General features: G+C 28.8%; 4 protein-coding genes across 6 annotated transcripts; 1 reads left to right on the plus strand and 3 right to left on the minus strand.

The window, feature by feature from the left end:
• Window positions 1-30: 30 nt before the first annotated feature.
• LOC126852173 (transcription termination factor 3, mitochondrial) lies at window positions 31-1,511 on the minus strand. The gene is made up of 2 exons (XM_050596671.1): window positions 385-1,511; window positions 31-308 (listed from the first exon to the last, which is right to left on the minus strand). The coding sequence occupies exons 1-2, from the start codon at window positions 1,307-1,309 to the stop codon at window positions 31-33; spliced, it is 1,203 nt and encodes a 400-aa protein (XP_050452628.1). The 5' UTR covers window positions 1,310-1,511.
• Window positions 1,512-2,198: 687 nt separating this feature from the next.
• Window positions 2,199-5,873, minus strand: LOC126852181 (transmembrane protein 18). The gene is made up of 5 exons (XM_050596685.1): window positions 5,505-5,873; window positions 3,638-3,755; window positions 3,509-3,563; window positions 3,308-3,401; window positions 2,199-3,196 (listed from the first exon to the last, which is right to left on the minus strand). The coding sequence occupies exons 1-5, from the start codon at window positions 5,571-5,573 to the stop codon at window positions 3,062-3,064; spliced, it is 471 nt and encodes a 156-aa protein (XP_050452642.1). The 5' UTR covers window positions 5,574-5,873; the 3' UTR covers window positions 2,199-3,061.
• A 294-nt stretch (window positions 5,874-6,167) lies between these two features.
• Window positions 6,168-8,559, plus strand: LOC126852170 (probable proline--tRNA ligase, mitochondrial). 2 transcript variants are annotated; one of them, XM_050596669.1, is made up of 7 exons: window positions 6,168-6,238; window positions 6,319-6,397; window positions 6,665-6,916; window positions 7,236-7,497; window positions 7,614-7,795; window positions 7,934-8,146; window positions 8,216-8,559. In XM_050596669.1, exons 2-7 carry the CDS (start codon window positions 6,320-6,322, stop codon window positions 8,498-8,500), a joined length of 1,272 nt encoding a protein of 423 aa, XP_050452626.1. In that variant the 5' UTR covers window positions 6,168-6,238; window position 6,319; the 3' UTR covers window positions 8,501-8,559. The 2 variants fall into 2 exon arrangements, with proteins under 2 accessions (XP_050452626.1, XP_050452625.1); XM_050596668.1 differs by having other exon boundaries at window positions 6,168-6,397.
• Window positions 8,560-9,013: 454 nt separating this feature from the next.
• On the minus strand, window positions 9,014-13,506 carry LOC126852163 (armadillo-like helical domain-containing protein 3). Of its 2 annotated transcripts, none has more exons than XM_050596652.1 (11): window positions 13,059-13,506; window positions 12,403-12,590; window positions 11,765-12,050; window positions 11,522-11,655; window positions 11,199-11,409; window positions 10,715-11,009; window positions 10,363-10,580; window positions 9,866-10,098; window positions 9,661-9,787; window positions 9,302-9,576; window positions 9,014-9,148 (listed from the first exon to the last, which is right to left on the minus strand). In XM_050596652.1, exons 2-11 carry the CDS (start codon window positions 12,547-12,549, stop codon window positions 9,056-9,058), a joined length of 2,019 nt encoding a protein of 672 aa, XP_050452609.1. In that variant the 5' UTR covers window positions 12,550-12,590; window positions 13,059-13,506; the 3' UTR covers window positions 9,014-9,055. The 2 variants fall into 2 exon arrangements, with proteins under 2 accessions (XP_050452609.1, XP_050452608.1); XM_050596651.1 differs by having other exon boundaries at window positions 12,909-13,506.
• Window positions 13,507-13,539: the final 33 nt, after the last annotated feature.

A 13,539-nucleotide genomic window follows, 5' to 3' on the forward strand; every position in this document is an offset into this window, starting at 1 on the left:
TAACATTTATTTACACGGTCACTACTGGGATTAAAATGTTTTTAGAAACGCATTGTAAACATCAATAGATGTTTTTGCGATATTCATACAAAACTCTACATCTGTACCACTGACTAAGGCTCGTGGTGAAACATACATTGGTTTAGAAGGATCATACTGTGCCTTTTTCATTTCTACCAAGAATAAATGCCTCTGTTGAAGTCTAGTTTTTCTACAAAGAAATATATGTGGCACTTTCACAAGCAAATCATGTTTCAATTGCATTTCATGATGAGCATATTCAAATACAGCAAACAATCTTTCACGATCTGAAAATATAATTAAGAAATGGATTAGATAAATTTTACAATTATAAATTCTGAGATTATATTAATATACACTTACTTTTCACCCATATCCTAGGTAGAGTAAGAAGCAATTGTTTCGTCTGTTTCTCATCAAAATCCATATCATTTTTAATAGTCAAGGTGGTTGCCATTAAGTGTATCATGTTATATGTTATTACTTTGGGTGCCTTAATTGTCAAGATCCTTACATTGTTACCACTAAGTTTGAAATTGCTTTGGAAATAGCCAAGTCTTCCATCTATATCCTTTGTTTTAAATAGCAACCAGTTGGGATTTTTGCAAATTATAGTCTTTATCGCATTAATGTCAAACTCATGAGCCCTCAGATATCTTATTCTTGTATGAAGATCATCTATATCTTCTTTGAGGATATTGGGACTCTTTGTAAGAAAATCACCCAAACGATTAGCAGGTACACCACAATCGTACAGGAATCTTATATATGGCTTCACATCTTGATCAAAATCAAGATTAAGGATGTACTGCAACATTCCCTCCTTTGATTCAAGTTTATGTAGATTAACCCCGAGCTTCACCAATTCTTGGATTGTACGAGATTTGTTTGCATACTTTGCAAAGGTGAAAGTTGGAGTAAGATATGGACCAATATCCGATATATCTTCGGTGCACGTATCCAGAGGATTTGGTAACGTTATATCATGATCGTCAAGAAAGTCTTCACTAGGTAAGCTAGTATTAGTTTGTTGAATATAACAAGACGGAGTTGTATTTACATTATTGTTTAGGTTATACTTAGATTTTAAAGCATAATCTCCATTATTGGTTTTTTTATATTCCGAAGTATTCGAATTGAAAATCTCAACATTGGTTCCACTTTTATCGCATTCCTTTGGGAAACACTGCTTGAAACTGCTATTTTTTGAAATATACCGTCCAATTAAATTTGTCGTGACTGGTCGCGATATTATTGATGTAAGTGAATAGCATCGTTGAAACGACATATCCGATATTTGCAATTACATGAAACAATTTAAATAAAAGATGGCAATTTTTATACGTATATATGCTCAAATATTCTTATTTATATGTAACTATCACATATAGATTTTTGATCTATATTTTTTAGTAAAAATACACAATTATTACACCTATAATACACGTACGTACCGCGTGCAACTACATGTTTGCGAGGCGCCTCTGCTATAAAACGTGAACTACGAAGAAATTTTTCAGTAGATAACAAACTATTTGGTTCCGTTCCGAGCTAATTATATATCGATAATATAAATCTGTAATGCGACATTTTTTTTTTTTTAGATTTTCTCTAAAATACACTTGATATTACATAAATATAGAAAATCTATTTTCTAATAACAAATTCTTATTGGATATCAGATTCCAAGAGTCACTAAGAAAAAATTTAAAAAATCTATTTTAATGCTGACAGTTTTTTTTCTATTTCATTTATTTGATAAAAAAGAAATATTAAAAAATATAACTATAAATATAATATTAAAATATTAAAACATATATATATATATATATATATATATATATATATATATATATATATATAGAGAGAGAGAGAGAGAGAGAGAGAGAGAGAGAGAGAGAGAGAGAGAAAGAGAGAGCATTAAAAATAATTACAAATAAAAATATTCAAAAATGCAGTTATTTTTCATTGCTTTCGTTGATATATTTATCGGTTTTTAAACAATAATTCGATATAACAATAGCAAATGAAAAATTACATTGCGCCTTCATGAATTATTGATATACATATTAATTGCAATAACATAAAAAGTTAACAAATATGAATCATGAGATTTGCAATTTATTGAGTCATCGTGCGTAATACAGACGAGGAAGAATAAAAAATACGATGCAGCGTATGGTCGTATGTAAACAAATATTTTATTATTTTAAAACGCTGAAACATGTATTAAATATAAAAGCGGCAAGGTAATGCGTTTCAATTTACATCAATATACAATTCAAGCATAACACTCTTTGGACATCCTGTTTGTTTTTCAAAAGCACAATTCAAAAGGCTATTTGTATTAGCAGAATTCATGTATTCATTCACACTCTTACGCATACACACATACATTTTATTTATATACTAGGGCCTTTAATCATATGTTATTTCTTTACAGTGGGGTTATTATGGTAAAAATGTAATGATGTATCTGCACTACACGTTATGTAATAAGTACATTAATTATACATTAAGAACACTTTGATTTAATTAAGATGCGATCTGTATCTTAATATCAAAACAACAAAAACAAACTACCGGAATGTTCGTTAAGATAGCAGCATGTTTTGTCGCATTATCATGCATGCTTATCCGTAGTTATTGTTTTTTTATATATTGATTTTCTTTCTACCTTTATTTCCTGCATCAGATGGTTTAATTTCGTAAAATTGTTGTAATACGGCACGATAAGACACATTTTAACAGAACTTGACTAGCAACTCCATTGTGTATTATCATTCTGTGATTGCACAGATATATTTATATTTTTTTTCTTTTTCAGATTGATTAACGGTACGCGATTGACATCGGAGCGATCATTGAATTGACAATGGCCAACTATACACAGCACTCTGTGAGATCTATCTAGCTATATATCGATATACATATCGATATATATATATCGTAAATATATAATCTGCATTTTGTTTTCAAATTAAAGAAAACATATGCCCTGCACTTTCTCTTATTCTACCACGTTTATGACTAGATGTTTTTATTCGTGTTTCGGTCGCGTAGTCAGTTTGCCGTTTGCCGTTTCGCCATCTAACTGACGATTTTTTGCCTGTTGTAGTAATTGGGCACGTTTTAGGCTCGTCATTAATTGACTGGATTGATAAAGCCAACTGGCCTAAAAAATTATTTATGATAGTCAGACATGTAACTAAATATTAAAAGGCATATTGACAAAATCCATCTTAAAGCTATTAAATATAATATCGCTAATATTATATATGCTTACCACCATAATCATACAATTAATTAAAATAGGTACACAGAAGACGACAGATATAAATAAACCTTTGGAATCAAAATATTGCTGTCTAGAGAATACCCTGTAAAAATCGTTGAAGAAACTATTAAGTCAAAATTTAGTACAAATTTGAAAGAATGAATTGCTTTATGTTGTGTGTGATATGCTACAATTGAAATTAATACATACATCCAATTTGTTGCTGCAACCTCATTAATACTTTCTGAGAAATAAACCAGAAGTACTGAAACAGAGATAATTTTATAATACAATCTGGAACCAGAAAAATTGCAGTAACTATAGCAAATAAACTCTTACATAATATAAGAAACAAAATTATCTGAAAATTTGCATGATTCCTTGTCATTAATGCAGTCATTGTGATGACTATGTGAAAAGTAATTAACACAGCTAGCCATGGATCTCTCCAATCAATCTGCAACAAGTATATTTATACAAAATATATTTATATCAATGTTGCTCTCTGGAAAAAAGCAAATTGATATTAAAAATAATAAAAGAAAAAAAAACAATTTTTCAGAATATATGAAAAAGAAATTTAATTTTTACAACTATATTATTTTATTTATTAGAATGTTTTTTGCAATTGCTTTTGAATAAAGAAGTATATTTCTAGCTACAAGATATAAAATTCGAAAGTATAACAAAATAACTGTTTAAAAATATCCAGAAATAATTTCTGGAGAACATAAATTAAATCGCCTGGAAAGATAGAGGAAGGGGGGCGATGTTTTCATGAAAACACTCGTATCTCGGCACAAGGCGTCCTTGAAAACGAAGGCGAGCATGTCGAAAATAGAATATTAATATATGTAATCGGCGACTTCGATCAGCGCATGATTTTTTTATATATATTTTATATATATATATGTAGAACGATACAAAACCAGAAAAAATTGATATCTTATTTTCGCTCATATTACATTTGTATATCGCATCCCGTCATGCACGCGACACCGATGATAAGATAAGAGAGCACAGACTGCGATTGTCGTCAATTTAATTTGACATAACGTATATTCGTGAAACGGGTGACCAGCTGCGAAATGGAAAGTGCAGCGTGCATTAGTGAACGAGACTGCCAAACGCGAGAGTATTGCCCTGTAGTGCAACATTTTATAATTTTTGTTTTTTTGTCTTTTTCTTTTAGATCATTAATTTACATTGTTATGATCTAGATAGAAGCTCTGTCGCATTTTCTGCATTTAATTTCTTTATACTTCCTTTTTCCAAAACTCAAATCTGTCAATCTTATTTTAAATGTAAAAAAATGTAATGTATTTTAATCTCTTTTTAAATATTCCATCTTCTTATAATTTTCTTTCTTTCTCTTTCTCTCTCTTATGTATTTTTCTTTTCTTCTTTAAAAATTCTAAAATTTTAAATTCTACATTTATTTTATTTTATGTACAAAAAGTGTAATATGGCAGTAATGCAAATAAAGAATTAATAAGAATTAATAAGATATATCTCTTTAAATTATGATCCACCGATTATAATAAGAAAAAATATACGATATAATTAAAAAGAAACAATAAATTAGCGTTACATGCTTGGGCGTTGAATATCACGATATAAAACAACTAACCGAAATTTTTGTTTCAGAAAAATAAAATTATTGTGATACATATTGTCCAGTGGTACTTGGTGCTAAACTTTGAAATACGATCGCGAAATGAAAATTAAAATCAATTTATTTAATGCAAGAGATTGCGTACTTTTTTTTATGAAACCTTTAATTATAGCACAAGACTTCCCGTAATAGACGTTAAACATCAACGTTGTTACCTGTTGTTGTCTTTGATGCAACTGATACGCTTGAACAAGAGACATATCGAAGCATATAATTATTTCTCATATATACTTTGACATATATTTATTTCCGTGTATTAAGGCACTTCTGTCCTCACGCATACATACGCGCATATCATCGAAGGTTAATCATTAATTATTGATAAAAAATAGAAAAATGTGTAAGCTGTCATCGTGAGACGTGAAACAAGATATGGTCGATAGTTGAAATCACCTATGATGAAATGGCATGATAATTATATGTGTGTGTGTGTGTGTGTGTGTGTGTGTGTGTGTGTGTGTGTGTGTGTGTGTGTATGTGTATATATATATAATAATAATAGAAAAAAAGAGCACTAATTGTAAGACTCACACTCTGCAGAAAGGGCCAGATACCATCGATGCTGTCCGTAGCTATGAACATTGGCTCGTGTCCTGACATTGTGGTGCTTCTAGCGATGCACGTATTTTAGAGATACCGCGGCGATGACGGCAAGAAGGCGCCAGTACAACGAGAGGACAAGAAGGCGAGCGCATCCGCGACAGAAATTCACACACCGGCCACTGGCACGAATAACACTCTCTGACCGTACTAAACAGACTGATTGATGCGATTCAATCAAACGGAATGCATGTATATACGTATACACATATAAAGAGTATAGAGCAACGCAAAATCGTGTAATAATACTGTGCATAGAATAATATAATAGGAATAAGATGGGCTAACTCCGAATGACTTTGGTAACCTCGTGCGGCGAAAGCGCGTAGTTCTAGATTTCAGGCCACTAATATTAAAAACTAAAATGTCCCATGAAAATAAGAAATAACTAGATTGTATTTCGAAAGAGCAGCTGTTTGTCGAACATTTCGATTGGTTATCGGATCGATAGCCAATTAGCATTGACAGCTAATCTCTAGAGATTCTAAAGAAGAATTTTTCCGCCAATCAGTATGCTTAAAAAATTTGTCATACGATGTGTGCGTTTGTTTGTAGAGAACTTCTTCAACATCTACTTATCTATGACTAAAGAGTTTCGAAGTTATATTGGCTATATTCGCAAATTCGGAAATTACTGCCGGCAACATTCACATTTATCAATCAATGTATATATATTTTATAACATCAATAACACCAAATAAATATTTTCTAGAATGGCAGGTAAAACAATGATTAATTTATCTAGAATGTCCAAAATATTTCAACCTATGACAACTGGTTTACCTGATATTTGTGACAAAACAGAAATATCTCAAAGTCACAAGGTATGTTCTTCTTTTCTAATTTTAAATATCAATTAAAAAGAAAAAGAAAAAGAAATCTTTTTAAGAATTTATTTAAATCAATTTTTGAGTTTTTTTATATAAAATATGCAAATTGCAAATAAATAAAGTCTGATGATTTGAATTAAATTCTAAATATTTCTTTTATTTTAATATATTTTATTAAAATTGATTAATTTTCTTGAGTCGAAGTCTTTATTGCATTTTTTAATTATTTTTTTTTTTTTGAAAATTTAATTGTAATTGCAGTTAATGATTAATTATGGAATTATTAAACCAGTTAGCATTGGCATGTATGCTTTGTTGCCATTGGGAATGCGGGTCTTGAATAAGTTTATAAATCTTGTGGATAAAGAAATGACAAATATTGGTGCAGAAAAGATATTGCTTCCAGCATTAACTTCTACCTCACTATGGAAAAAAACTAATAGATATGACTCTAACAAAGCCGAATTATTTACAGTTAAAGATAGACATGAGAAAGAATATATATTAAGTCCAGTAAGTAAGAAATATATTATCTACATCATATTTTTGTTTGATTAATAATTATACTTAAAGGAAAATATGCTATATCATTATTATCATAGTTATGTTCATTTATAGTCTATAATTGAATAAAACAATTTTTTAATCTTAACATTCGCAATTGTAGTTATTATGAAGAAAAAAATAAAGCTTTTACAAAAAACTGAAAAAACAAACCAGAGCTTTCTTTTACATCTAGATAATATAGATGACTAGATAATATATAGATTAAATGATGTCATTTTAGTTATATAAAATATATATACCTTCGAATATTCCTATGTTATTATAGACATATGAAGAAGCTATCTGTGACTTAATATCATCAGCAGGAAATTTTTCAACTAAATTATTACCCTTGAAGTTATATCAAATTTCTAGTAAATGGCGAGACGAAATGAAACCACGGCTTGGTTTTCTACGAAGTAGAGAATTTATTATGAAGGACTTGTATACATTTGATACTAATTTGGATAATGCACAATATACATATGATCTAGTTTGCGAGTCTTATAATAATATTTTTAATCAAATTGGTATAAAATATGAGAAAGGTATACAATATTTTTCTAATTTTATACTAGAGTTTATACATTTACATTATCTACATATAAAATTAAAAAGACTTGCAAAAAATTATTTTTAATAATTTAATCATAGTTATTAAAAGTCATAGGTGATGTGGGAACAATCGGGGGCTTAGTATCACATGAATATCATTATATATCTAATATCGGCGAAGATATCATACTTCAGTGCCCCTCATGCCATTTTTCTATTAATCAAACTATTTCTAAAATGACAAATTGTCCAAAATGTGAAAACAAATTACAGCAACATACCACTGCTGAGGTAATATAGAAAGTGCTGAGAAAATTTATATATATGTACTTCTGATTTGCTTAAATTAATATAAATAAAGAACACAGATATAAATAAGCAAATATCACAAAGAAACAAATATGCATATTGCATAAATAATAATTGCAGATAGGGCACACATTTTTATTGAATACAAAATATTCACAACCATTAAAAGCAATGTATATGGAGCAAAATGAATTGAAACCTATGGTAATGGGTTGTTTTGGTCTAGGATTAAGTCGTATTCTTATGTTAACTGTTGAACTGTTATCGACAATTAATGAGATAAGGTGGCCAATAAAATTAGCACCATATACAGTATGCATTATACCACCAAAGGTAATAATGATACATGCAATTTTTTTCAATTAAAGATTTTGCTTTATTATATCAAATTGTTGTCCACAGGCTGGTAGTAAAGAAGAAAGTGCATCTAACTATGTTGAACGATTGTTTGAAATTCTTTGCAAACGCGATATCGATGCAATATTGGATGATCGTACACAATTTACGATTGGTAAACGATTCGTATTTGCGCGTGCATTAGGCTATCCTTACATAATTATTATTGGCAAACTTTCAACTCGACCGATACCTTTATTCGAAGTATATGACGTAAATAATTCGGTTCATAATGAATTATCATTAGAACAGATAAGTCATTATTTTGATAATATAAATTTAAAAAATTAGATATGTAAAGAAAAATATGTACAGTATACATTTAGAAAATAAAAATGAGATTCTAATGTCTGCGCACATTGTATATTATCTAAATCTCTTTTATATATATTTAGTACATATTTAAAATAAATGTATATATAACACAATAATTGTGTGTATATGTAGTTTTGTAAATATTATTGGTTTTTTATCATATATACGTGTTCTAACACAAACGTTCCAGTATACTAAATTTTTAATAAGCTGAGATGTAGGTCATCATTGGAAAGAAGGAAATTTATCGATATATTTAATATAAATATTGATATATGCATGCTAATATATAGATTGTTAATTTCAATTTTGTAAACGATAATAATTAAAACTAAAATTTTTATGAATTATTTTATGCACATAAATATTTTAAAAAATTTCTCGCTTCTGATGTCATGATATCAGAAAGATTAAGAATTTTATAATTTGGGAAAGAAGCTAGTTTGGGATGTGTGATACAAGGATATGTTATAATAACAGCAATATAGCTATAATGTTGAAAATATATATTACAATATACATACTCTTATATTATGAAATATTTGAAAGCTCTTCTAATATAGTTTGCGTATCTAAAGAATTAAGATCTATCGAAGCCCGTGTATCTACTATCACTCCAGTTACCTGAAAATAATGTTTAGAATATTACTCATATATAACATATAATTTTTCAGTGGATATAACTATGTGCATGTAAAAATTTTATTGGATCAATTTTTAGAGATAATAATATTGATTAAATACACATTTTTTATACATATTATTTATGTTATTTACCATTTCCTCAAAAAATGCAGTATGATTAGGCTTTTCTGAGTATCTCTCATACTGATCCAGGTTATCTTGTAGTTTTAAAGCAAGACTATCATAATTCTGTATTATGATAGCTAGAATTTGTTGTTCTGTTGGTGTTGACAAACTCTCTTTTGCTAGCCATGCGGCTATCTTTGGAGGAAAATGATTTACTATATCTCTCACATTCACAAGAGAATTTGTTAATTTAAGCGCATGTTCTTTATACTCGTACGATTCACTAGTCGAATATCTCAGTGCTAAAATATTTTCATATCTCATTATAAATTATCACTATCTTTTTTATTTGTAATCCTACAAAAATTTTTATGCCAATTACTTACCCATAGCATTTAAATTGGTAAAGATAAGCCTCATACGAATAATTTCATAAAATAATTCATCATAACTATTGGGTGATGATAGGAATGTATCAGCGTATGTAATAAAAAAGTTTAAAATGTTTACCACCTGTTTTAAGGAGTAACAAAAATATTATCTTATTCAGTTAAATGTTGATGTAAATTTTTCAATTCTCTTTCTTATTACCTGAATAGCTAAAGGAAATATGTTCATTTTCTTAATGAGATGGCTCTCATGTGTTGTTAAGAATTTCAGTAAATTAATTAATGCAGTCCAAAGATCTCGCCACTGATAACCAAGTCTGACACGACATCTTTTTTGGTAACACAGCAGTCTTTGTAGAACGCCGATACAATGGTGATATAACTCAAGTGGAAATTTCTTCATCATATGTGATGTTATAAATTCAACGAGCAAATCTATAATTAATAAAAAATAATAAAATACACAATATATAATATCCTTATAAATATGTGTGTATAATGTATTATAATGGAAAACAAAAGAGGGAGCATTTTATTTAAGTCATCTAAAATAAAGACTAAGCAATTTATTATATTTACATAATATATTTTATTAGTTAGATTAATGTTTTATATTACTAAGGCAATAGCTCTTTCTGTTTGGTTCTTATTTTACGCTATTTCTAGAACGCGATTCTTGAAATATATACTAGAATATACCGAGTAATGTGGCTGCAAGTGGTTGAGCAGGTGCTGCTTTATCTTGTAATTTTCTATGATGCATAGGTACTCTATGTAACTGAACTCTGAACGCCAGGTTCGCATCATGCATTAAACTGTTCGCGTATTGATCCTCCGCGATACAACTTAGTATCAAGAAACATAATTTCACATTATTCATTATAGCCTCTGTTCTAATAACCTGCATAACTATTGAACTGTAATACAAATAGATATCTTATAGTTGTCAAATGATAAATTGTTAAATGTATGTTTATATGAGTACATGAATGTATATATGTATAAATATTTACATGTATTTAATGTATTTATTAACATTTTATTTTCTCACCAGTATTGCAGAAAAGTTGCTAATAAATTGAACGGTTGAGATGTTACATCAGGTGGCGAAGCGCCAGGAGCTACCGCATTCGGACCCAAAGTATTATTCGGTGATGGAGGTGCACTGGTATCGCTTTGCGTATAGGCCAGAGTAGTTACAAAATTACGATTTAAGTGTGTAGCTTCGTACAAAGCTAAAAGTAAAGCATTATTCGCGCGAACTTGTTGCGTTTTCGCTTCCTCTTCTCCAACAAACATGCTACCAACTATACTAGTCAAAGAAGATAACCAAGAGGCTTGTATCTCTGGAAATATATTGATTATTGCATTGAAAACCATTTATATATTATATTATATCAATATAGAAAATGTAGAAAAGTCATCTAGTCTTCTCTCTTCTAAGACATCATACATTAAATTTAAATTATATAAAGGTAAAAATTGATGAATTTCTAATTAAAAGAAAGATTATACTATTATATCTCTTGCAATACCTGCTCTTTGTTGAGCGAATTGTCGACAAAATTCTGTTAATGAACTTGATATAGCTTGCCCGTATCCATTGAGGGCTAATTCATCATCCAAAATTGACAATTTAACGATATATGGATTTGCACTTTCATATTTTCTGTAGTTGACTAGAAGTGTTAATAATAAAACCACATCATGACCATGGCGATTCCTAGTAGCTGTATCTCTCAATAACTGCATTATGATATTAAATAAATAGCACATTAGAATTAATGAAAATATTCTATTTATGCAAATTTTATATAAATATAAAAAAATGTATGGTTTATAAATAACTCTAACATACTTGAATTAGTGACTCAAAAACACTATTTAGCATCACATATTCCAATAAGGTATTTTGGCTGATATTGTCCATACCAGTAACTATTATTAACAATAATTTCAGGCACAAAGCTTTCAAACTATCAGGATATTCACCTAAAGAATTAAATTTTTCTCTCATTATTTTACTATTTAATCTTTTTTTCTAATTAAAATATGTAAATGTTTAAAATTATTAAATCATTTATGTATATCTTTCTCATACCTGTCAAAAAATTATTACAATGTTGCATTAATGTTGTCATCCTCTGCTCTGCAGAGTCAAAGCCTACTAGAATATCTATTAAATTAAATCCATAGTCTCCTTGGTTAGCTTTTTTATACATGGATTGGATAACTGCTGCTAAAGTTTGCAATGCATATACTATCCTAAATGGATGTTCGTCAACTAAAGTATCAACACAATGGCATACTAATGCATTCAAATTTTCTTTGCTAGCATTTAATTGTTCTGATGTCATATGCAAAATTTCATTCTCTATATGAGGTACCTACAATATTCATTTTTATTTATATATATTCTCCAATAAGAAATAATTTTATCAATAACAAAATTTAGTACATTAAAAAAATCATTTCTATATAAAAAATATATAAATTTAAGTTTATAATATATACTTCTATATATTACATAAAAATATGTCATATAGTTATTTCGGAAGTCAAATTAGTTGCAACAAAGTGCACAAACAATAGCAACTAAGCTTTGATAATTGCTAATAAGCTTATTAAAAGAGTCTACAAAATTCAAAAATGATAACAAAATACAGAATAAGAATAAACAGATTACTTGTTGTAATTATTAACATGCTTAAAAATATATATGATTAAAAAAATACATACCATAGGTTTAATAAGAAACAGCTCATTCCAAAAATTTGGATGAGCTAGAGTTAAATCTTCACCTTTGAAGAAACTCTCGTAGATTGGTACTAACTTGCATTTGTGTTGACGTTTGGCACCAGAGCCACTTCTTTTTCTCATAGCCATTAGTGTAGCTAATTTTTTTTACTGTTCATACTTAATAAGATCTAGGAATATATATAATATTTAAGAATAACTTTCATATAATACAGATACACACAATAATCTCAACGCGTTCCTTAAATTTTTTAAAAAATTCCTTTACAAAAAGGTTAAAGAAAATATCACATATCTAATAAAAATATTTTTTTTATATATTTATTTATTAAAATTTAAAAAATCTTGATACATAACATAAATTTGAACTATTAATACATATCTTTTTAAAATTTACAATAATACTAATGTAAAGTTGTAGAATAGCGCGCGCGCGCGCGCGAGAGAGAGAGAGAGAGAAAGATTATTCGGTATATAGTAATTCTTACCAATTTCTTAAAATTTAATAATTATAATAATTCAAATATTGTACATTGAATAACCGAGAAAATTGTTTATATCCAAAATTACTCAGTTAAAAAAATATTTCAAGGTTAGTACTCAATTTGTCAGCCAAAATGCAATCTGCTTGAACTAACCTCAAACTTAGGGTGTCGAATTCGAAATTCGAACTCTATTTAGCGAAGACTCGAACCTCACTTAGCCGAGACTCAAACCCTACTAAGGCTGGGTTCGGGGAGCATGCTTTTAGCGCTATAGCGTGCTCTATCCTTGTTCAACTTCAATAAATAACAAAGATGGAGCACGCTCATAGCGCTAAAAGCGTGCTCCCCGAACCCAGTCTAAGCAAAGCAGGATTTGATTCAAATTTGAATCAAATCCCGCTTTATCAGTTGAATTTGGTTGAATCTTATATTCAACAGTCTATAGATATAGTTTATGGTCCAACCCGGTAGTTTGACTGTCTATAATCAGTATATAAAATGTAAAATATGTTCTGTCAGAGAGTTGCTTTAAATAAATTCTATATTTGTGCAATGCATGTATAATTATTTAAGCAATCTCATTACAGTAATTTTACTTCCGTCATTATTCAAAAAAAGAATCTTTTTGATAATA

This window comes from Cataglyphis hispanica, chromosome 10 (assembly GCF_021464435.1).
Source record: "Cataglyphis hispanica isolate Lineage 1 chromosome 10, ULB_Chis1_1.0, whole genome shotgun sequence".
In the NCBI taxonomy this organism is placed as follows: Eukaryota; Metazoa; Arthropoda; class Insecta; order Hymenoptera; family Formicidae; genus Cataglyphis; species Cataglyphis hispanica.